Source organism: Parasteatoda tepidariorum, chromosome 1 (assembly GCF_043381705.1).
Source record: "Parasteatoda tepidariorum isolate YZ-2023 chromosome 1, CAS_Ptep_4.0, whole genome shotgun sequence".
NCBI lineage: Eukaryota > Metazoa > Arthropoda > Arachnida > Araneae > Theridiidae > Parasteatoda > Parasteatoda tepidariorum.
Genome location: NC_092204.1, coordinates 74556304 through 74581728, shown reverse-complemented (window position 1 = coordinate 74581728; position 25425 = coordinate 74556304). Strand labels below are relative to the sequence as shown.

General features: G+C 27.8%; 1 protein-coding gene across 8 annotated transcripts in view; it reads right to left on the bottom strand.

Moving 5' to 3' along the window:
• Nucleotides 1–11624: 11624 nt before the first annotated feature.
• LOC107449157 (P-selectin) overlaps nucleotides 11625–25425 on the bottom strand; it is a 37464-nt gene continuing 23663 nt past the window's right edge. For 2 of the 8 annotated variants that reach the window (XM_043039499.2, XM_043039496.2), the window contains 4 exons: nucleotides 25175–25357; nucleotides 22974–23162; nucleotides 20502–20773; nucleotides 11625–11839 (listed from right to left, as the gene is read on the bottom strand). In XM_043039499.2, coding sequence (XP_042895433.1) covers nucleotides 20511–20773; nucleotides 22974–23162; nucleotides 25175–25357 — 635 coding nt within the window. In that variant the 3' untranslated portion in view covers nucleotides 11625–11839; nucleotides 20502–20510. The remainder of the gene's footprint in view (nucleotides 11840–20501; nucleotides 20774–22973; nucleotides 23163–25174; nucleotides 25358–25425) is intronic. The other 6 variants (XM_071182403.1, XM_043039498.2, XM_071182410.1 and 3 more) reach the window with 3 other exon arrangements.

Below are 25425 nucleotides of genomic sequence, written 5' to 3'. Positions count from 1 at the left end.
TAGAACACTTCCGTCTGCAAAAGAGTCTAACTTTTTATTTTCGTTTCTTTTGCTGTATTTGTGGTGACAGTCGGCAAAACATTGCATGTTTAGTTGTGTTTTTATTCTACTGTTTGTCTCTCTTTAGTGACATCTCGAGATATCATTATTCATTGAAGGGTTGCGTTGAAGTAATAAAGACAACTGCTTAGAGCTAGAATAAGTCGCGCCTGAAAGCGTTAGAAATGACAGCAGTTTCATAAATTCTGTAATTTGACAGATTTCTCTAGAGAACTTTTTCAAAAAGTCGTATTTAGTTATTTAAATTGCTGCCTTCGTGAAGGGAGTTAAGTGCTTAAGGGGAAAACTGCAATTATACCTGTAATTGAAACTTTTAGGAAGTCATTAGAATGTTATTGGTAAAAGTTAAAATAAGTGGTTGATGCTTTTATAAATCACACTTGTTTTCTCTAAAAATGAACAAGCAATTTATTTAAAGGTATTTTGTTGTTGAAAAGGTTTTAATTTTCTGTTTTAATTGTTTCGTATGCCCAGATTTGCATTAGAGCTCCAGGAATTTTATCGCAGTTTTTTAATTTTGTCATTTACTTTTATAAAATGGTTATCTGAATTCTTAAAGTAATCTTAAACAACAGGAAGTTAATATTGTTATAAATTTTTCTTTTTGCAAGCATTTTTTAATTAAGAGTTTAAATCAATGTTTTAAAGCCGTTTCTATATATATTAATTATTTTATGTTGGAATTTATAAGAACAATACTTTTGTTATATTGGAATTTCTAAGAACAATGTTTATGTTGAGTTGGAATTTTTATTAATAATATTATTAATAATGTAAAAACAATCTATTATTTTATTATGTCGAAAGCAATCTACTAAGCTTCGGATTTGGCACAATTTGACAACAAAATACAGCGGCTTTTACCAAATATCTCCAAATTTGGTGACAAAATTTTATTTCCGAATATGCAATAAATATCTCAATTCTAACAGGCAATAAATATCTAAATCCCCCAAAACCAACAATAACCATAACCAACAATCTTTCACTAATCATGTTTCACCAACAGTAACCCATGTATTTTTTAAACGTAAAAATTTCAGAAATAATTTGTGGCATCTCTGAGGGCGTAAACCTCATCCTGAGTTCATTTGGAATTAAAAAGGAAACATAGTGAAGCTCTGCTGCTTACGAGGCTTTTAAAATCATTGACAATACACAAATTAGAAGTTCAAGTTTCTACTTTAATTGCTTGAAAGCTAAAATACCTTGTTGTGTCAGGAAAAGCTGTTAGTCATGAAAACATTTTAAAGCCTCGACCGGTAACCTCGTGTCTCAATAGCTGATTTGTATAAAGTGGTTGCTCAGAATGTATATCTAAGAAAGTTGGAAGAGTTGATATATTATGTCCCTAAATATATTATGTCCTTAAAAGATTCTAAAGTATTTTTTTATTAACATTAACGGGGACCCTATCTTCTGTCAGCTCCGTTTGACCATGTTTCAACCATGTTCCGTTCGAGCAACTTCAAAATTCGATTTCACTTCGCTAACGCATTGAATACTTAGGTACTTAAGTTTAGATTTATATGTATGCTGTTATTATTTAAAGGAAATTTCTAAAAATATGCAACACATACAAGATGGGTTTATTTTTAATTATAAACATTTTATTAAATTTATAAACATTAGAAGTTCATTTATATTCATTTCAATTCCACTTGGAATAATTTGAAGAGAATAATTCATAGAATTTACCTATATTGTCAAATCTCAAACTTCAGTGCTTGAAGCCAACTGTTTCATGCCCTTTATTTTAATTTAAATTCAAAAAATGTCCAAAAATCAAAGAAAAGTAAGGAATAAAAGGGGGGGGGGAAAGAGCCACATTAGATAAAAAGGATGTAATACACCAATGATGAAACCAACATTCAAACGCTGAATTAATGAAATTTTCAATAAAATTTAAGTTGAATCAAGCATTTTTAGGAAATCTTTGCTGTTACTGATATTTTACAGTTTAATTAAAAAAAGTTAATCCTTTTCTGTCTATTGAAATTAAATATAGTTTTAAAATATGTTATTTGCGTAAAATAATTAGTAAAATTAAAAGAACACTACGGAACAATTTGATTATGCAAACTGCACTCTCTTAAGCATCAATATCAGCCTAACTAATAGCTCAATTTGTTTAAGATTTTAATTTTAATTAAGATTAAACTTAATTAATTAAACTTATTAATTAAGCTTTTTTTAATTGATTAATTAAAGTTAATAGCACAAAGACAGAAATTTAATTGGTTTTCTGATAATATAGGCATTAATATTTTATTTGACGTAAATAATGTTTGTTCCTTAAATCTTTCATATATTACCCCCAGGCTCAGAGGATAGAGCGTTTACCTTCCAGAGAGGTAAGCCGGGTTCGAATCCCACAGATGACTGGTCGATACGAATTCCACACCCGGCTCACACCGACCACAGGGCTGACGCAAAATATCATCAGGGGTAAACGGATCATGGGTTAGAGTCCCCATGCAGACAAGCTAACCGTGGGTGGTTTTCTTATCCATGTAAAACAAATGCGGGTTAGTTCCACCAAAAAATCCTATACGAAGGTAAAACTTCTCCCAATACTAGATCCAGGAATGGTCTTGTCTTCTTGATTGGGTTTGAAATTACAAAGCTTTGGAGTTGAATATTAGTAGTCGTAAACCCAAAAAAATTGGGTCGGCTGTTCAACAACGGTTACAAAATAAAAATATATTACCCACATTATTTATTATGACCAATGATGAACAGCCTATTCAAGAAATTGGGTTGAGCTACACTGAGAAAAAAAAAAGCCCTGAATATAGTTAAGATTTACCGTGTTTCTGGTTTTATTGGAACATCAAAAAAACTCAGTCATTTTTACCGAAGCATTTTTGTAATGATTTTGGTAAAGTAGCATTAAAATATGGTTTATAGTATGCGATATAATTTTGAAAATGTGAACAAAAATAGGTAATTTTATCAAAAAAATAATTTATTCAGTTGAATTTTCTTTCCAAATTTGTATTTTTTACAAAATGAATGGTTATAGCAACTATTATTTTGAAAACTAAAATTTCTAGTAAACTGTTACTATATGAACAGAAACCGTTACCATATGAATGGATTAAATACCATATGTTTTGGTTTTATTAACTAATTTTTTTAATCGGAAATGAGATTACCATATAATACAGTAATTTTAATAGAACTTTTTTCTCTCCATGTAATCATGTTTGCAATCATAACCATTTTGTTCGTTGGGAAGCAAATCATAAAGACTTTTGATGCTTGGCTTAATCTCGATGTATGATGCGAATATGTTTTTAATGTATGATTCTTCTCCCAATGGCATTTTTTAAGACAGCATATTAATAGAAGAGAACCTAAGACGTCTGCGTCACACCTGAACACTGTATCCTAATTACGAACCTCTGATTTACAAATTTTGCCAGAACTTTTTCAACTAAATGTATTTTTTAAAAATAATTTTGAATTTCAAAAACTCATCATACATTTAATCACCACCTTAATTATCATATTATCAGCCATATTAATTTAAGTTAAAATACTTCAAATACCACCACTTTAGTTAAGTTAAAATGCTTTTAGCCAACCAAATTTAATTTTAATTTCTTCTAAGGTGGAAGTTGTTTAAAATGCTTTGTGGTAATCAGTTACGCTTTTTAACACTTAACTTTTAAATCATAAAAATGTTTGCTAAAAATTTATTTCCCTTGCATTAATTCTAGATTTTTTATTGGTTCAGTTTTAATGCCTAAAACCTAAACGTTTATGCTGAAAATTTAATTTCGGAGCATTTAACTATGAATTATACGTTAATTCAATTTTAATGCTTAAAGCCTAAATATTTTTGCTAAAAATTTAATTTCATAACATTCAATTATGAATTAGACATTAATTCAATTTTCAAGCTTAAAACCTAAACGCTTTTTTTTCTAAAATTTTAACTATCAGTCATACCTTAATTCAATTTTAAATTTTAAAAACTGAACATTTCTGCTAGAATTTTAATTCTCTATCACTTACTTAACAATTATACATTAGTTCAATTTTAATGCTTAAAATGTGAACTTTTTTGCGAAATATTTAATTCCCAAACATTTTAATATCAATTATACCTTAGTTCAATTTCAACACTTAAAACATAAACGGAGTTTGCAAAAAATTTAATTCTCTAGCATTTACTTATCACTTATAAATTAGTTCAATTTCAAAGCTTAAAACCGAAACCGTTTTGCTAATAATTTAATTCCCTAGCATTTAATTATCAATTATACATTAGTTCAATTTCAACACTTAAAAGCAAAACATTTTTGCTAAAAATTTAATTTCCTAGCATTTAGCCTCATTGCACTATTATCAAAGCTGAGTTAGATGCGCAAAATTACCCAGTTAAGAAAACACAGCAAGATAAAACTTTTATTTATACTCAAAACAGGCTTTTATTTAATTTTTTTTTATCCTTCAACGCGTTTAAGTAACTATTTTACTACGCTTTCAAAAATATGCCTAATTTCCAACCTAAACAATGTAAAGATAAACACAGTTAAACTACAAAATTTCGCTTTGGAGCCAAATAAAAGAAGATTGAAACTAATTATCACTTTTCTTTCTAAAAAGTAAACTAAGATAAAAGAGGAAAAAAGAAGACCTCCCTCAACTTGTCGAGATAGAATTTGGGAGATAAGCAGAACTTTTCACCATTAGTTAAAGGACGCGAAGAAAAATAAACAGAAGGGAAGCGGCTCCGTTCTTATCTGAAAGTCCTAGGCTTTATTTATCACAGGCTGGATTCGGACCATTAGTTTCAGGAAAGCCCTGCTCAGCTCCTGCATATGAACTACTTCGACCGTATCTTTTTTAAGAAATTCATTTATTCGAAATATTCGTGGCGGAAAGTGTGTGAGTATAGAGAACTCGCAAAATATTCGAACAGGCTAGGAATTTTGTATAATATAACCTTTTTTAAACTTTTATAAATTTTAATATTTTAAGAGCCATTAGCTTATTTATTAAATATGTAAGAGTTTATTTATTTTAAATTATTCTAATTTTCACGTTTTAAATTTAAAAGTTTATGATTCATTATTTTTAATTTATTGGAATTTACAAGTACGATAATTACATCTTACCTTTTGAATTTTTGAATTTGTAATTAACCTGTAACTTTTGCTTGAATTTTAAATATTTGCTTTTGCTTATTAGCTTTAATTTGTTTGAATTTCTTATAAATAAAGCAAGAGTTTTTACTTTAAATTTAAGTTTCATGATTCAGTGCCTGATATTGATTTGAATTAACAAACTAAAAACATATTATTTGAATTTATAAATAAGATAACTACATCTTACCTTTTGAATTTTTGAATTTGTAATTAACCTGTAGCTTTTGCTTGAATTTTAAATATTTGCTTTAGTTTATTAGCTTTCATTTGTTTGAATTTCTTATAAATAAAGCAAGAGCTTTTACTTTAAATTTAAGTTTCATGATTCATTGCCTGATATTGATTTGAATTAACAAACTAAAAGCATAGCCATTGTTTAATTTTTAAAGCTTTTTTATTTATAAGAGGATAATCTGAATTGTTTTGTGTTTATCTGGAAATCCTAGGCTTTATTTATCACTGGATATTAGTTTCAGAAAAATCCGGCTCAGCTCCTGCTTATGAACTTCTTCAAGTGTATCTTTTTTAAGAAATTAATTTGCTCGGAATATTCGTTGCGAAAAGTGTTTGAATATAGAGAACACATAAAATATTCAAGCACACCGGGAATTTTACATATTATTTGTTAATGTCCTTTCAAATATTAATTTTCTTAAACTTTTATTTAAATTTTAATACTTTGAGAGTCATTAGGGTTTCTATTAAAGTTTGTGACACTTAAGCTTTGATTAAAAAATTTAATTTTAGAATAAAAAACACCGAAAATATCAGTAGTTGTTATTGAAGCACTTGGTAATGACTTTGGTGAAATTAACAATAAAATATGACTTTAAAATATGTCATATAATTTGGTAAATGTGGTAAAATTTGGTAATTTATCATGATACTTTAGAGCATGGTATAAAAACCATTTATTACTAAACCACTAAATGGTTAAATTTAATTTTAGATTTTGTATTTTTTTTCCAAATGAGTGGTAAGAAGAAGTATAATTTTGAAAAAAATTTCCGGTGAACCGTTACTATGTTATACATAATGTGTTATACATAATATATAATAAAACAAATGATGAGTTATACATAATAAAATAAATAAACTAGTTTTATTTAAAAGTTTACATTAATATTTTTAAAAAATCCTGTTGAAACTGATTGGATATCTTAAGTAATTAATTTATTCCAAAATTTCGTTGCTTGAAGTTTGAGAATTTCGAGGAAAACATAAAATATTTTAAGATTATAAGAATTTTTTTTCTGATTTAATAATTTATTTTTATATATTAACTTTCTGCTACATTTATATATATATTAAATTTTTGTGATTTTTGAGTTTTTATAATATGAATTTAAACTGTTTTTAAATTGTTTGAAACTAAATTAATGCAGCAATATACTAATTAATGTTTGCACATTTTATGAGCACAAACATTACAGACAACATTAAAAATATGGGGCTCATCAAAACTGAGCAAAAAATGCGTCAAAATAGCTCCGAAACAAATATGATTGAATTTGAATTAAACTTATTGAATTTCCTAAGAAAAATAATAAATCTCGAACGCGTCTCGAATGCAGAAAATTAACTTGCCTAAAAAATGACACATCATAACAAACTGACGCATCATGTCAAAATGACATATCAATGTGACAATGATAAAACTTTATTGGTATATAACGATCAAATGTTTGAAAAAATCTAATTAGATACAATTTTACTTCGCTTGTCTTTATTCATAACTTATTTCGCAAGTATAGAATATTTTCAGATCGGTAATCAATACTTTCCTACACTGTTAGAAATTTCTAGCAAAAAATGGTTGAATAACAATTTAATTAACTGTTATTTTACCATATTCAAACAAAACAGTCAAATAAGCATAAATAAGCTGATATTCAAACTGTTAACTGCAAGAAAAACAGTTTATTAACTGCCTTCACCTAATAACTAGAATTTTATGGCACTAACTAAGCCTACCTAAAGAAACCACTTAGTTCCTTGCAGACGGGTACATATTATAGACTAGAAAGCTAATCTGTCAGTCTCGTAACCGACAGAATGGGGGTTCGAGTTCCAGTGTTGACACCACAATATTTCCTCCATTCGCTTCAACACATGAGGAGTTTTCAGCATTCTGCACTACCCAATTTGTGACTTTGGACTTTTAAAATACAATGCTATGATGTACGAAGATAGGACAGTGCCATAAAGCTGCTGAACACAAAGAAGTCTAGTATAACGATAGGTTAAAAAACCAGATAAACTAATTAAATCCTATTTTGTACTTCATTTGAAAAAAAAAATTCATCCTCTACTCCAATATCCATTACCTAACGAAAAGCCTTTTTTCAACGACCAGTTAGATTTCTTTTCCCTTTTACGGTTATAGAACCATGCTAGTTGTAAACGATTAAAATACCGTTTATTTTTGTATTTACAGTGTTTAAACCATTCTAGATGCAAACGGTTACAAAACCGTAAAAGTAGAAAATGTTCTTCACCGTAAACTTTACGATTATGCCAGTTATTCTACCGTAATTTTAGAATGAAAATTCTGTCTGTCGTGCAGCCATGTTTATTTACAAATGAGGACGGATAATCAGAGCTGTTTCAATACATGCTACTATGCTCAATAATGAGTACATGAGATTCTTAAATAGTTCGGATCTATTTTGGCATGTATCTGCTCATTTTTAAGATACTTTTTTTTGGCAGTCTTTAAAAAATTACCTTTAAGAAATCGGGTCATTAACGGAATTTTGTTTTTGAATATTTCTTTAGATTGGTATTTCGTGCCATTGTAAAATGACGCTAGCTGGAAACGAAGGAAATCTGCCTTAATAAAGGTTAGGAAAGTATTTTATATTATTATTAAAATAAAAGTTAAAAGGTAATAAATAAATAAGTTATTCATTAAATATTACTTCTTTAATAATCTAGTAACCTTTTTTTAAAAAAATAAACTTCTGTTTCATCTGAAATAAAAATATAAAAGTATTTGTGTATTTAAAAGTTGCAATATAAAAATTGATTCAATGATGATTAAGTGTGGAAAAATCACTAAAAAAATTAAGTTCTCTCCCGTTTTGAGTAAATTAAAAGTTATTCATGATTTCAAGTGAAATAATTGATTATATTACAAAATATAAGATATCTAGAAACAACCGATAAAATCAGTGAAAACAATTTCAGAAAAAAATATGGAACAAATAAAAGGACTCAACTTACTCATAATTTTTAAAAAGCAGAATTTGAAATCTATTTTAATTCTAAAGAAAAGAAATTCCAAAATTTCAGAATCAATAAATTTATCAATATTTAAAACATAAAATTATAGTTCTATAACTATAACTATTATTATACCGTTCTATAACTATAATTATACCGTTTAAATTGTCTCCATTTATTTTAAAAAATGTCCTTCTTCGATTAAATTTCCCCCAACTTTATTCTAAAAAAGAAACTTATTGCTAAAGGTTAAAGATGAAAATCTATAAATCATTCAAATCATCCTATTTACCAACTAACAGAAAACTTAAACACTATTAGAAAAAAAATGTTATTAGATGAAGGAAAAATTTATCGGTTCGCTAAATATAATCTTGTTTCGACTCACGGCATAATCCTACATAACAGCTTCATTCTACAAGGATTAAAAACGAAATTCCTTTTGACATTTAGCTGTAAAAATAACATACGAGTTTTCATAGTTTCTTAAGGAGAATCAACTATATTTACTGCTTTTCTTAAATTAAATTACAGCATACAATAAAATTGGAAATATATAGAATTGAGACACTATATGAAATCGTACATAACTCATATTGTGAAACTGAGTTTTTTTCCCCATGTTTATGAGTAGGTATTGATTATTTAATAGAAAAAACTGAAATAAGATAAAATTAAATTGAAAATTAAAACGTATAACTAAAACTAAAAACTGATGTTAAGCATTTAAATTTTCCTGGGAGCTTCGACTTATAAAACTTAAAAGAAAGAAAAACATTTTACGTTGAATGCTTTAAAACACTTATTGCTAATACTACACAATTTAAAAAAAAATAAAATACAAATTGGTTATGCCCTGTGAAAAATTCAGAATCAAATTACTGTAAAAAGTACCGACTCCCAGGGAGACGGTGTTTTTCTCCACAAAATTCACTTTTACCGGACCATGTTACAGAACAAAAATCTGATATACCGTAATTTTTCTGTAAAAATAACCGTAAAATTACTGCATCACTCTAATTAAATAAATATTGCAGTAAAAATTACGGTAAAATAATTTACGATAAAAATCGATTTTACAGATAATGCACCCAAAGTGCCGGTTTATCGTAATTTGATACTGAATTTTTTACAGTGTATGTGCAAATCGAAATTTTTCAATTTACAATCAAAATCTCGTTAACTAATATGAACGAGGGCAAACACTCTAGGTACATAATTATCGCAATTCCAAAAACTAGGGTAAAAAAAATTTGAGGGGCAGTATTTTGTGCCGACAACTAATCACATGCTGTAATTATTTGTATATGGGAGATGAACATTTATTTTATATTTACATCTGATGGATAATCAAATGTTTGTATATAATAGTTCAGTGTGTTATTTGAATCTGATTAACTAAAGTAAAAACTCATATGATAGATTAATGTAATATGTGCTTGCAACAATAAATTAATATATTTTTCTATGAAAAAGTAGTGTAATAGTTAAATACAGTAGAAAAGATATCCTTCTTTTTGAATTTTAATTTGTTCACGAAGAAAGCATTCTAGATGATCTAGATGATTATAAATAAATAAATGAACTGAAATTTTGTTTAATAAAACCAAATATACGGTATTGAAAATATTGTAATTTTTCTATTCATATTTTAACGGTTGAACGGAAATTCCAGTTTTCTCAAATATAATTCTTACCACACGTTTAGTAAAAAATACAAAAAAGAAAAAAATTAACTAAAACAATGGTCTTTACGTCATGCTCTAAGGAATTATGATAAAATTACCAAATTCTATCATATTTACCGAATTTTGCAACTCATTATAAAAAGATATTTTATTGTTAATTATTTATTGTTTTATTGTTTTACTAAAATAATTGATGGAAATTGCTGAGCTTGTTCCCACAGAGCCAGAAACAAGGTAAATTTTACCATATTCAGGTTCAAACGCATCTTTTTACTTCAATGTTTAGCAACCCATAAAATTTAGCTTTTAGACGACAAAGAAATGTTTCAATCACGCAGTCAAAATCACTCCAAAAGAAAACTATTAAAATTTTGACAAAATATTTTCAAATAAAAGGTTATATTTCTTTATTAAAAACGAAATTTTTTACACCCTTTATTTAATTCATTTTGATCTTAATGGCAGCAAATGTTTAACGGAATGCTGCGTCAATTATAATTAATTTAATGGATACAGAAAAATAAAATTTTAAAGACTATGAAAGAGTTAAATTTTATACATGGATCCGTAATTACAAACCACTATCTATTGTATAAATTCTTTAAACCATCATGCATACAATTAACTAATGCTTGAGTTAAGTTTACGTTTAATCAGCTTAAAATTTATTAATGAATCCATTATCATAATTCATTGATGGTGTAAGATGACTTCAATCAACTATCGCGTGCAGGATTAACACGATGTTAACTAATTATAGTTGGTGAATGATAGGGCTCGAATATCTGTAACCATTGCTTTGGCATCAACAAATCATCACTAGCAAAACGCACGATATAGATCAATATTCGCATGACAAATATGATGCCTTATCTTCTCACAGCCTGGCTGTATAATTTGTTTTAATCAGTTGATAACATCTAAAAAGTAACAGCCTGACAACTTTTAAGTAATTCACAATGCGTCAAATACCTTTTGGATGTTACTACTACAATGGGATTAGCATAATTATACTAACATAAAGTTGCTGAAAAAATCCATTTACAGGATGTCCAGTGGGACACTAAATGATTTTTAAATTAAAAATCAAGAGAAAAAATTTAATCGAGGAAACAAACTATAGCTTATTGCTAAAGTTATAAATATATCATGCAAAAGGTTTGAAAATTATTTGCAAAAATTACCAGCAGATGACGCTACAAACCATTTTTTTAATTTCAAAATCAGTCCGCTGGGCATCCCGTAATTACCAAATATCAATTTATATTCTGATATTGTAATATTAATTTTATTTATATTATTTATTTATATTATTTTTTTATAAATTAATATTATTATATTCTTCCATTTGGTATCTAAACGTTGATTGAAATTTCTTCCAAAATTTCACAAAAAGAGCAAAAAACAAAGATTAGATGGGAAAAATGCTTACAAAATGCACAATACAATATTGTTTATTTGTGTATCACACCAAAACAATGACGAAAACATGTAACTTATTTCCTTTTAATGTAACTTTTATACAAAACGTAACATAAATAATTTAATATAATACATTTGTTGTATCCCCATTAAAATAAGAAGCACATTTACAGTTGTACACAATTTTATCTGCGGTGGAATATGTTGATGAAAATATTGTGCTTAGAGCTTGATGACGATGATATCCACATCAGAATCTTTTGGAACGTAAACTAAAATAATCTGCTAAAAGAGAAAGTTTATTTTAGATTGTTGAAATTTTTAAATATAGTAGATTATCCATTATAAACAAGATCAATTACACTAGGGAACAAATTTCTTGTTGCATTAATAAAACTTATCTTGTCTAATTCGGATGTAATAATTTCAAATTTGAAATTAATTTTGCTCCTAAAGCAATAGATTTTTTTAAAAATGATATTTTTAGAACTTATTATGAACTGTTTCTCAGTGAGCTACAGAGCACAATGAAGAAGCACCCCTAGTCACGTACGACGATATTTCCAGGCATGGGCTCCCATGCAGTTTTAGTTCTCATGACTTGCCCTACGTTCACTAGAAATTTGTGGCAATATTTGCTGCTATATATAACACACTGCTATACATAACATTTTTATATTTGTACATTTCGATGAAAAAATTAGGCAAAAAATGTAGTTTTAAAAAAAACTGTAGCTTGGAAACCTATCGCAGATTTGAAATTAGTGAAAATATCCAAGATCAGTTAACAAAAAATTAAAACAACATCAGATACATTAGAAAACAGAAAACAATTTGTTCCCCGGTGTTATCAGCTCAAAGTTTCTAGTTAATAGTGATTTAAAGGATGAGAGAACTGGTTAAAATAAACATTCCACACCATAGAACAATGGAATCTAAAGGAGAGGAACAATTTCTGTATGAAGGCTGCATGTCATTAAATAAAAAAAATAATTTAAAAGAAAAAGTAATGTGGTGTTTTTATTTATTTTTGTGGCTGTTTATGCTAAAAGAGGAATAATATTTTTAAATTTTGAAATCAAATATTTATTAAATTATTATCCCGAAAATGTTTTAAAAGTTCAGCTGTAAATTTTATCTTTCAGCATGGAATTCTACAAAAAAAGCATATTTCAGAATCTGAAATACTTTCGCATGCTTTGTTTTGTATTATTTTTATTACTATTTACCAATGAAATTTTTTGGTGGGAACCACCTTTTTGCATCGTATACCTCAAGATGTAGTATGAAAAGTGTTTGTTTTATTATGTTCTACTAACGTTTAAAAAACTACACCACTGTTAATACACATAGTTATTTTCGTCAGCCATATTTGGAATTTAATAATACAACACCCTAGAAAAATTAAGTATAAATACTTGAATTTAAATACTAATAATAAGTAAATAATCTTAAATTAATAATAAATAATTAATAATACGTAATAATAATTATTTATTATTAATTTAAAATTATTTAATATTAATATTTATTAATAATTTATAATTATTTAATAATAATATTTATTATTAATTTAAGATTATTTAATAATAATATTTATTAATAATTTAAGATTATTTAAAAATAATACTTATTATAAATTTAAAATTATTTAATAATAATAATTAATAATAATATCATAAATAATTTTAACTTAAGTTTAAATACTTAAGTTAAAATTATTTAGATAAAGGATCCTCCGTAAAGCCTGCCATTAATATGCATTTTGAAATCGTTAACAAAAATTAAAGTGAAAAAATATGTACATTGAGGGTTGCTAATATTACTTGAGGAATAAACAAATTTGCTTTTGAAATCTGACAAATCATGTTAGAGGAAAGCGGGAGATATAAATAAAAAGACAGGTTTGATTGCGAGAAGAACGAGAGAGGAGTTTAAAAATGATTATTAGAAACCCATCCAAATTTCAAACACTATAAAAATCTGTTTTGATAATTATTGTCGTCTTCTATTGTAATTTGTCAGATCTCAATAGTGTCAGCATTTTTCCTGGTTTTAATTTATTCTGTGACCATGCGCATACTGTCTTGTTGGCATTTTTGATAAGAATTTTAAATAAATTCTCTTTGAAAACAAATCGAATAAAAATCTCCTTTGCTTTTTCCAAGAAAATAAATTAATGCCTACATTGGGAAAAAAAGTATGGCCAAAACTACCAGAATATGGTAAAAGTTACCGTGTTTCTTGTTCTATGGGTCGATAGTTTTTACCGACGTAATGATTGGTAAAATTAACTTTTGGTAATGATTTTGATAAAATTAACAATAAAATATGATTTATACAACGTGAGAAAATTTATCAAATTCGGTAAAATTAGATAATTTATTATGATTCCTTAGAGCAGGTCATAAAAGCCATTTACTCGATAAAAATGTATTTTTTACTAAAAGTGAGGTAATAACAACTATAACTTTGAAAATCAGATTTTTGGGGAAATTGTTACTATATGAACGAAAACGTTACCAAATGGATAGTTTAAATACAGCATACTTTCGTTTTATTAACTAAAATAATGTTCTTTTTTTTTCTTTTTTTTTACTAGAAATATCATTACCATGCATTACGGTAATTTTACCAGAATTGTTTTCTCCGTGCACAGTAACTAGATAATTTCTCATTCGCAATTCGAAATAAACAACACTAACTCAGCCAATGCTGGTATTACTAATAAATCGTAAGGTATAAAATGAATATTGTCAAAAAGAACACTGGAAAATAAAATTTTAATCAAATTTTTAAACATTAGAAATTTAAACATAAACTGATAGATGCTTTTATAAAATGTATTTTATGAAAAATATTTCAAATTGTAAAAGTTATTTCGAAATATCTATTACTATAGTGCTTATTAAAAATTACTTGAAAATAATGAATACACTTGTTAGATATAATCCCGGAAGCAGAATTTTCGAAGTGAATCTACAGCGCTAATAACTGCGCATAAATGCAAATTAGTCTGCAATCTTAACGTAGCTAACTCGAGATTATTATAATAAAAATTCACCTTAATTTAACACACATGTAGCGAAATTTGAAAATATAAGGTCCATAAAAATTATACGTAGAAACTTTACGATGTTTATATTTGAGTTTTATACAATATTAAAAAATAGAATAAATCCCTATAAAGTCAAGTCTGTAAACAAATAACAGTAATTTTTGCTGTGTTCTCGTAGTACAGATATTTTTTTTAAATCAGGAACAAGCTAAGATGTATTTTAAATAAGAGTCTCAGAAGATTTCCCCCCATTTGTCTGAGTTACAAAAGAAGAAGAAGAAAAACTGCATATGCTGCAGTAATCTGCAGAACCTTCTGCCGAGCTGGAGAATTTCTACTACCGTGTGTACAGTTTGTTGACAATCAAAAAATGAAATTTTTTAAAAATTTAAGTTAGTAAGTTATCACTTTTTATTTCCGTAGCCTTCCAATACATATTTTCATCATTTATTACTCGAGTTACTCATTTTAATTCAAATTCATTTAAATCAAACCATATTAGAGGAGACAATACGCTTCAAACAAAAGATACATAAAATGTTAGGTAGTATTCTCATAAAGTGACTGCTTGACACTCATATTTTCGCATTAAAATTGTTTCAAACGAAAAATCTATACTTTTCCTTGAGTTTCATCGAGAAATCGAATTCTTCTCAGGAACTTTTAGACCGATTTCCCTCAAATGTTGCATAGTGCCATTTAAAATTGCATTCTTCAAAATAGTGTACAAAATTGTATACCTTACAATTCAATATTTTTTCGATTATTATTAAATAAAATAATAAATATTTACTATAAGAGTTGTATTTTGCATAGAATTATCAATAGATAAACAAATTTAATAATTGTATTAAAAAATTTTCAATTCACTCGCAAAAAGGCAAATTTCATTAAGGGGACAAAACTTCGGATTGCTCTCCAGGCCAAACTATAAGGGACCAGATTTCCTAGATTGCGGCTACTCCCTATATTCTTGGGGGTAGAAATCCAAATATGTAAAAAAAAAAAAAAAAAAAAAAAAAAAAAAAAAAAAANAAAAAAAAATTTGTTTATTCAGGGAAAGTGCGTCTTTGTTTCTGATTTCATACCTTAATTAATAGTTATCACTGCATAATTAGCATATTCAATACCACCCCCAGAAACAAGTAAAATTGACACTTGGTACGTGAAAATCCGATCATTAAAACAAAAGTTATTCAATGTGTTATCATTTTTTTTTTGCTCACTGGGTCATTATCTAACGACTAATAACTGCGTTCACTCAAAGAAAATACGTCTTTGTGTTTGATTTCGTAACTTAAAATATCAGCTGCACTAATTAATTAGCATATTTGAGGCCACCCTCTCGAATCATGAAGATTGAATCCTAGAACTTGAACTAAAAGATCCGATCATTAGATCAAAAGTTATTTAGAGAAGGTCAGTTTCCTTATATTTTTGCACTGAACATAAAATTTTAGGTCGCTTTTTTATAAACTGACTACTTGCCACTCATATTTTCGGAATAAATTTCATTTCCAAGGAAAAAATCTATATTTTCTTTGAGTTTGAGCAGGTGCTACTCTAAAATTGACACCTTGTTACAAATTTATCCTCACTTAAAAAAGAAAATGGCGAAAGCGATTTTACAGATCACTGCGTTAGCAAAATAAAATAAAATAAAAAAATCGTAAATGACTCAAAAATCAAGTAAAATCTTGATCTTCATAACTTTTCCTGTACAATATCAAGATTCAAGTTGTATCATCAACGCAGAAAAAGTCAAAGTCATCATCATCCAAAGTGATTTGTACGGAGGGAAAAAAAAATTCAGACTTTCGCGGAAAAAAAAAATAATGTGATATAATGCTAAATGATCTCAACAAATAACAGTTTTTCTCCCTGATTCACTAACAAAAAGAAAAATTTGCCTTCTATTCAAAAATATTTTTATCTTAAAAAGGGCAATCTTTTTCTGCTTTGTATGTGATGTCTTATTAATGTTCCGGAATTGTCACTTTGCCAAAAGTTTTTTCAAAGTTGCAGTGTGATAAAAACATATTGTTTGCAAAATAATAATAAAAAAAATTTCTTAAATTTTGTGCTACTGTACCATTAAGTTGGCGAGATTTAGATTTTATCTGCCTGTTTTGACCTTAATAACTCTAGAATGAGTTATGAGATGGGATTTTGGCGATAAAAAATGTATCTTAGTTTAGCTATAATGTAATTTATAGTAAAGTAACGTAGTTTGTTCAGTGTACCTAACGAATTTATTGCTTTTTGAGGCAAAAAAAAAAGAAAACAGATCAAGTTTTGTAAATTGTTCTAAAATGTAGCTTCGTATTTTCGTTCGTTTTCTATTAATATTTTTGTAGGCAGGTATTTTTTTCTCTCGTAATTTGATCAACTCTGAATTACATTCCACTTAAGTAATATTTGGACAAAAAGAAGATGAGAATAATTAGAACCAATTTTAGCTAATGATTAAAATAATGTTCTCTCACATGATTGTATTTTTCAAAATGATGTAAAGCTAAACTATTTTAATGTAAAAATATTTCACAAACAAATGAAATGGCTGAAATGAATTTAATGGTTCAGTTACGTATTAGAAATATGTTTAAGACGTACCCTGAGAAAAAAAGTATGGTTAAAACCACTGGAATATGGTAAAATTTACCGTGTTTCTGACTCTCTAGGAACATCAAAAAGTTCTGTAATTATTGCAGAAGTGTTTTGTTAATGATTTTGGTGAAATTAACGAAAAAAATATAATTTTATAGTATGTGATAAAATTTGATAAATGAGGTAAAATTTGGAGAGTTTGTCATGATATCTTAGAGCATGGCATAAAAATCCAATGATTCCGCTTAATTAACTTCTCAGTATTACATACTTTTCTAAATGTGTGATAATAGGAACAATAATTTAGAAGTAATAGTTTTCGGTAAAACGTTACCACATGAACGAAGTAATTCCCAAATGAATGGTTTAAATACTATCATTGATATAGAATTATGTTCTTTTCTTATATTTATTTTTTTTACCAGAAATATCATTAACATATGTTTAGATAATTTTACCAGAATTGCTACGTATCTGCATATCACTGTGTACTATCATTACGTAAAACTAAGAATTGCTTCGAAAATCTAACAAACTTGTATCTGTGCTGTTTTCCTTACGTCTGCAGGCCCACTTCAGTGCGCCTCCAAGTTCTCAATCCTTTAAATCTTAATTTGTCACCTCTCATATGTATCTATTTTTTTTTTGTTCATTCCTTTCAGGAATTCTCAAAGTTTATGGTTATTCTGAACTTCTTGCATATCTTTTTTAAAAACTTATCACTCTGCGATGTTCAGTTTATAGACTTAAACGTTCTGTTTCCTATGGATTCAAGAGGTACACAATACATTTTTTATGTGGGCCGTGGTGTAAAAAATTTAAAGAAAGTTTATATAGATTTATGTTATAAAATTTGTAAAATCAAAAATGTATAAATGAATGTAAAGTTCATAAGTGTAAAGAAAATATTCACTTTTATGAAAAAACTACTGCTTGTAATGAAACATAAAATATTTTATGATTATTGAAATTTAAATCAATTTTAGAATTTTAGAGTTGATTGTTTAAAAATCAAATCGAACCAAAATTTCAAACTATTGATAATAATACTAAAATGAACCAAGAAAATGTATCCTAGTTATTTTACTTTTGACGCAGATGGTACGCCGGTATCACTTTCATATTTTGCTTTCGCTCTAATTAAAAGTAGAAATATACATTGGGCAGTTTTTAATTTTAATAAATCACCTAATAATTACTTTAAAAAAATTGTCAAATTATCGGAATTATGATTGTACTAAAATAAAAAAAAATAAAAAGAAGCAGTTTGAAAAGAAATTAATTCATATTCAAAAAATTATCAATAATTTATTTCGTAAATTAAAGAGAAATTTCAGAGATCAATAACTGTCAGTCTTAAATCTGAATAATTGCAAATAAATGCAAAGTTCACAAATTATTGTTTGCAAGTGAGCCATGTTTGGAAGATTCTACCTTTAATGCAGAAAAAGACACCCATGTTTCATGCTATATATCATAACCATAAATTATTAAAATGCTGAATATAATATTTTTCACTTATTTTGACCAAAATAAATTCAAAATAATGAAAAAAGTATGAAAAATATGTTTAATAAAAATTCTGCAACAAAGGGTCAAGACCATACACTATAAAATGAATAAATTTTCTAATATATTAAATCATTGTGGTTGTCTTAGAACTCTAAGTTTACTTTAACATTTGAACCGAATATTAATTAGTAATTGTCCTCAAGGAACTTATCTTCTCTTAGATTCAATAGAGAAAAATTAAGTATTTTCTCAAGTCGCTTCTAAGAAGTTGACAAACTGGAAATAACTTCTTTAACAAAGTGCTTTTGTTACAGAACCTTATAAATTGCATCGCGCGAGATGTTTTCAATGAAACTGTGCTCTCATATTATTTACTTCAGACATGAAGAGGACAATGAAGTAGGCGATGATTAATAAAGTTTTGAGACTACAATTTAGAAAGTTAGAACATGGAAATAATATTTTGTAGCAGTTATGTTTAAATTCTTTTCTTTTTATTTATCGCTTCTTTTAATACCTCAAGTAGAAGAAGAAAATTAAATTTTATAAAGTTACGATTGTCCATTTTTAGTTTTAAAGTTGTGATACATGCAGCAAGGAAATATGGTATTTCTAGTATTTTGTTTATTCATGACGTTTGTAATAAAACAAATATAAAATTTTAAAAATAATGTTGTTAAAGTATACCAAAACTGAGAAAATGATTAAATTGTTTTCAGATCTAAAACGAAACGAAACTTTATTACTAAAGTAAAGCATTTTCAGTTTTTCTTTTTAAGTCTGATAAAAAACTATAAACAATTTCTCCCCTTTAGCATGCTTTAAAAACGTAACATGTACAATTTTTATTTCATTTTATTTTTTTTCCTTCTTGCTTTTGTGTTTATTAATCTGTGTCTGAAAGTGAACAAAATTTTGATTGGTGATCAACTTTGTTTGAAAATTTTAGGAAACAATTGTAACTTACTTTGCCCTGAAGCCAAGAGTCTGAATCTGATTTGAATACTCTAGTTCATCGAAAAGTGGTCCAAATTTCTATTGACGATGAGTTCTGTTTTGATACATAAATTTTGCTTGTAGTGGTAAAGAAAAGAGACTTATATTGTAATCAGGAACAGATCTCCAAACGAGTTTTGAGCCCTCTAGTTTGTCGGAAAGTGGTCGGAATAAGAAGAGAGTAAATTTTACTAAAAGTTGTTCAGAAACGAGTGAAATTTGCATTGTCATCCGGATTAAAAATTTAAATGCTCAATTTAGTCAGAAAGTGGCCGAAGTTTGATTCTACTCTCTGAAACACGCAAGAAATTCATTTAAAAATTTTTTTTTTTTAAAAAATACCCTAGGCTGCAAATGGGTTGTAACACTCAGTACTTTTTCTGTTTAAATTTAAGAATTATTTAATGTTTTATAATATAATTTAAAAATATTCATTCTTGTATGTCATTTATTTATTTAATCAAGAAAATTATTTATAAATCATAACGTACATTTTTGTCCAGCATCATTATAATATATTTACTCAAAAACATTTAATAGAGATATGAAACCAGGTAACTTTTTTTAAAATAAATATTGCAGCTAACAACCCATAGATTAGCGATATTTCGAGGTTATTAAAATGTCCTTATCCTAAATACGAGACTCCAAAGATGTGAAATATTTAATTTACATTTCCTTATAATAAAATATCCAGATTCGAGTCCGAAAAGTATTAAAATAATTAGTTTACTTTTCCTGAATAGATTAATAGATTCCTTGAATGATACTAACTAGACAATTTTATCCGAATACGAGACTCCAAAGTGGTACGACTTTATAAGTGTAAGTAGTCGTGTACCCAACTCTTCTAGTGCATAATGGCGCATATCCAGACCAAATTCCTTGAGACAGACATGTTCGAACTCGGGAGCCAGTTCTTAGGTATCCTGGATTGCAAACTAGGACGCAACGACCTCCAGGACGATTATCACATTCTGTGAAATCTCCATTGGGAGGAGGGTTCAGAATTGGACATGTGCCTGTCAACTCTCCGGTGCCTATTCCTAGAAAAATGTATGAAAATTAATACTTGAAAAGATGGTTCTGCTTTTTTTATTTGCATTTTAAAGAATTAAAAAAAATTGGACTAGATACGCAACAAAAAAAAATATCGGTTGACACAAAAGATACTGACATGATTAGAAAATGAATTTGGGGAAAAGCGGATGTAATTGGAAGTGTATGGTTTGCTGTTCCGATTAGGAAACTAAAGAATTTATTTTCAGCAAATTTCAAAATTAGTTAAAAAAAATTCAACTACAGAAGGCATCAATTGACCAGAGAAACTTTAATACAATATTTTCTTCTAGTTTTTCTTTTTTTTTTTTTCACTATAAAAACTACAAAATAATATTTTCTGCTGCATGCCTGAGCATTCCAACCTAACTAACGTCTGCTTATTCTGTTCTAAGACTTCAGAAACATTGTTCTATATTTTTCAATTATCAGTGCCATCTGTTGACAAACTTTGTAATTTATTTTAAAGCTTAGGTGCATTCCTGTGTAGAATGAAGCAACGAATACTTTTCCCAACTTCTTTCATTTCTTTTATTACCCCTTTAATATTTTCAAATCGTCGATCATTTTTGAAATATCCAGTAAAATATTATGAGGATACACTAAACTAACTTTTTTGAGATGCTACGGATCTTTTTAATTTTTTGGTCCTATTAGTTGTCTATCATGAAGACAGTAAAAGTGAGAATATTATAAAAATTGTCAATAGATTGACGTTTGTAACAGTAAAGTTCTTTAATCAAATATTCAGTGACTTTAGTTGAGTGACTTTTTTACCAATGACTAGTGTATAGGTGACTTTTTCGTCAGTGACAAGTGGTCGTAATATTTACGTAATCAAAATATTACAGCCATAATAATCACAGAAATCATAATATTTACATAATATTTACTTTCTCTAAGTCATAAAAGAAATTGGCAAAGGAAATACTTTTAACAGTTTCAGGATTTTCTGAATTATTTACCAAAAGTAAAAAGTTAAGCTAAATATTATAAGGCTTATTACAGCATAATAGCTAAAAGCGGTACAATTTGTTAGTTGTGTTGCAAAACAATTCTAAAATTTGATCTTTTAGTTTAAATCTAAATGTTCAATGCATGTTCTCAAATCAGAAATCAATAGCAATCATTTTAGCTAATATTAGTGATAAGAATTCCTTTACACACAAAGTTTATTTAATTTATAAAATAAATTATCCAATAAATATAAAAAGCCTTAAAATATTAATATATGTGTTTATATGCATGAGAATCTGAATTTTCATTGATTTCAGAGGAGAACAAGGATTGAAATTTATGCTCTGAATTTTTTAAACTATAATGAAAAATATTAAATAAAAACAGAATTTTGAAGCAATAGAAATTAAAATTAAGGATGGAATGATGAAGAACTTAATATTCTGGGAAATATTTGTGGGTTAAAGTATTAATGTTTATCCCAATGATGCTTAGCCTATGAAAAAAAAATTAAATAAAAACATCAAATCAAATTAAACCTTTTATGAAACGTTATATTTAAGTATTATTATTAAAAAAATATTGTTATTAAAAACATATTGTTATTAAACATCATATCTTAATACAATGAGTTTACAAATTCTTTGTAAAACATATAGATTGTTTTATTTTATTACTGCAGAACAAAAAAATCTGGTTCAAATTTCGGGATCATTACTATAAGGATTATGTGAAGTAAGTGGAAACTTGTCCTACAGATGTCGCCACCAAGGGCAAGCTAACATATTGTAGGTAAGTGAGGTTTTATTAGTTTAGAAATGAAACTGTGGAATAATAATTTCAAAAATCACAATAACAGGTTAAGAAAATAAAATATCTCCTATTTTATTAAACTTAAGAAAAGATCTGCAAAATAAACTGCCTAATTATTATTAAACAAAGCAAGTATGAAGTATGTAAATTTGATTTTAGTTTAAACAGTTTTGATAGCAAAAGTTTTAAGTAAATAAACTCGTAAAGAAACCGCTGTAAGCTAACCAAAAAGGAAATAATAAAAATTTAAGAATTTTTTTGAAAAAAAAGGTAATATTAGGAACAGGAAACATTCTTTGCAAAAACTTAAACATTTATCATACATAGTGCTGCCATCTATGAATTTCGAATTATACTATATCTGTAATAGATTATTTTTGTTATATAGATCTCATTAAAATGCAACATTATTCTTACTATCACAACGAGGTAAAGCTGAAGACCAACGACCTCCTGCTTCACATGTCAAAGTTCTTTGTCCTCTTAGTACGTAGTTTTCATCACAGCCAAATACGCAGGTTTCTCCTACTCTGCCAGGTGCACAAGTTCCAAGCATATATCCATTAGAGGGGGTGTACAAACTAGGACAGCTAGCTGGAGTCTCTCCTATTTTTTTTTTTTTTTTTTAAATGGAAAATATTAAAAGGTGAGAATTAAAAATGAGGATTATTGAACGATTACTTTATCCCCAAACTTTAAAAATTCTACGACATAGGCAAGTTTTCAGTTGATTAGTTTAAAGTAATTTTAAGTAGTTCAAAATAGTATGAAGTACCGATTGTCAGTACTCAAAATACAGAACAAATCTTCTTAAGCTTAAGCAAGCAATTGTTATTTTATCAGAAATAATCTAGCAATTATTAGTAATTGATTTACTATGTTTGATTTATTAGTAATTGATTTATTAGCAATTGATTCTAAGTAATTGATTTATTATAAAGCAAATGGAAAAAAAAATTTTTAATTGTAAACACATTAAAAAAATGAAAATAATTAAGCCACAGAATTTTTTTTATCACATTACTAGGCTGGTAAAACGTCATGTGTACGAAATAACGACAGCGATATTGTGGTATTTGCAGTCAATTATTTTTTGTACTAACTAACGTAACTTCAAAATCTGTCGTCAACAAATGATTAACTTTTTTGTATCTGCTGATATAAATAATTCTAAGTCCACCAGCCTTGAGAGTTAATTTCGGTCATTAATCAACGACACATCTAACATTGATTGTCTTTACACTTCTAACATGGCTGTTGTTTATGTACACGTAAATAAAAAAAGAACAAACTGTTTTCACGAGCTCATAACTTAACTATTTTTCTAATGAGTAGTCGTCGATGAATAGTTTATTTGTCAAGTACTTAAGCATTAATACCAATCAAAAATCCTTGCAAGAAACGATGGTTACACCTAAAATTATTTAATGAATTTGTGAGTGGGAAAGTGGTAGGGAATTCTGAAAGTGGTAGGGAATTTGGAAAGTGGTAGGGAATTCGGAAAGTGGAAGGGAATTTGGAAAGTGGTTGGAAATTCAAAAAGATAAAAAATCAAAATTATCTATCTGCACCTTTTATAACAAAAAAAAAGCATACTCTTATGTATGTTTAGCTTACTGAGTTTGTTTCAGAAAAACAAATTTTCAGAAATACCTTAGTGCAAGAGGAAGGACGTTGGAAAACAAGATACAACTTTGAGCTGTACATGGCTACCACAAATAACATAAGTCCTCCGTAGCAATAGATTAAGTTGGCTGTGTTTGACGGAGCTGAGAGGATAATCCCACTAAGATTTTGACATTCAGAAAACCTTAGGGATCTAAAGCTAGTGGAAGACACCCACAACTTGCTTGAATAACACCAAAAAAGACATTAAAAAAACTTTAAGAACTAAAAATTGGAGTGTAGTCATGACGGATGAAAGACATTGGAAAGAGCTCGGGGTTGAAACAACTATGGCTTGTACGAAGTGCTATATGCTTGCAATTTGTCAATTATTTGAGACGAAGAAGCAAGCTCTCAGTTTTTCCAAATGAATGGGACTCAAAGATTTATTTCTCTTTATTATGCTCTTGCATACGTTTTATTTTATTTTTATAGAGAGCCAAATAACCAGGCTCAAATAAATAGCCAGCTGGTGTATTACGAATGCATTAACATATTGTTAATGCATTTATGACGAAAATTGGTGGATTTTCTCAAGCTTCGTCTGCTACCCAGCTAACGGATAAGTACAGACTTTACAATGAACTTGAGTGAATATATTAGTTTTACTTAGTATGAGGTGATATTTAGTATGATGCTTTAAAAGCAAAAACGTCTGCAAGTGAATATAAGTATAATGCCAAGGTGATAAACACCACAAATGGTAGAATGGCTTAACCCTTTCCTTCCGCTGTACAGAGATGAATCTTAATTGCAAACTTCTTTTAATTGACTTGCAATATGGCTTCCGCACTATTGCATAAAAATGCCCGTTTACTTTCAAATATTTGTCGCATTTTAAACAATATTCACGAATTGAACACAAATGAATTATCGAACAAAATGTTTTGTTCAAAATCGAGAAGGAAAAGGTTAGAAGCACATCATCGTTTCAGCAAAAATGACAAACATACTTGAGCAAATGGGTGGCACCGCCGACCATCTCCCGTCAGCTTCGCAATAGATAATAGACTGACCAGTCAAGATATATCCAGCTTGACATGAGAAAGAGCAACTTTGTCCTGCCGTTGCTCCCCTGCAATTACCGGATTGACCTCCATTTGTTGGTGGATTCAGCGAAGGGCAACTTGGATTCGCTGAAAACCAATTACTCACAGTGTTAGAAAAATTGTTTTATTTTATTGTTTTCTGTCTCTGCACTTAA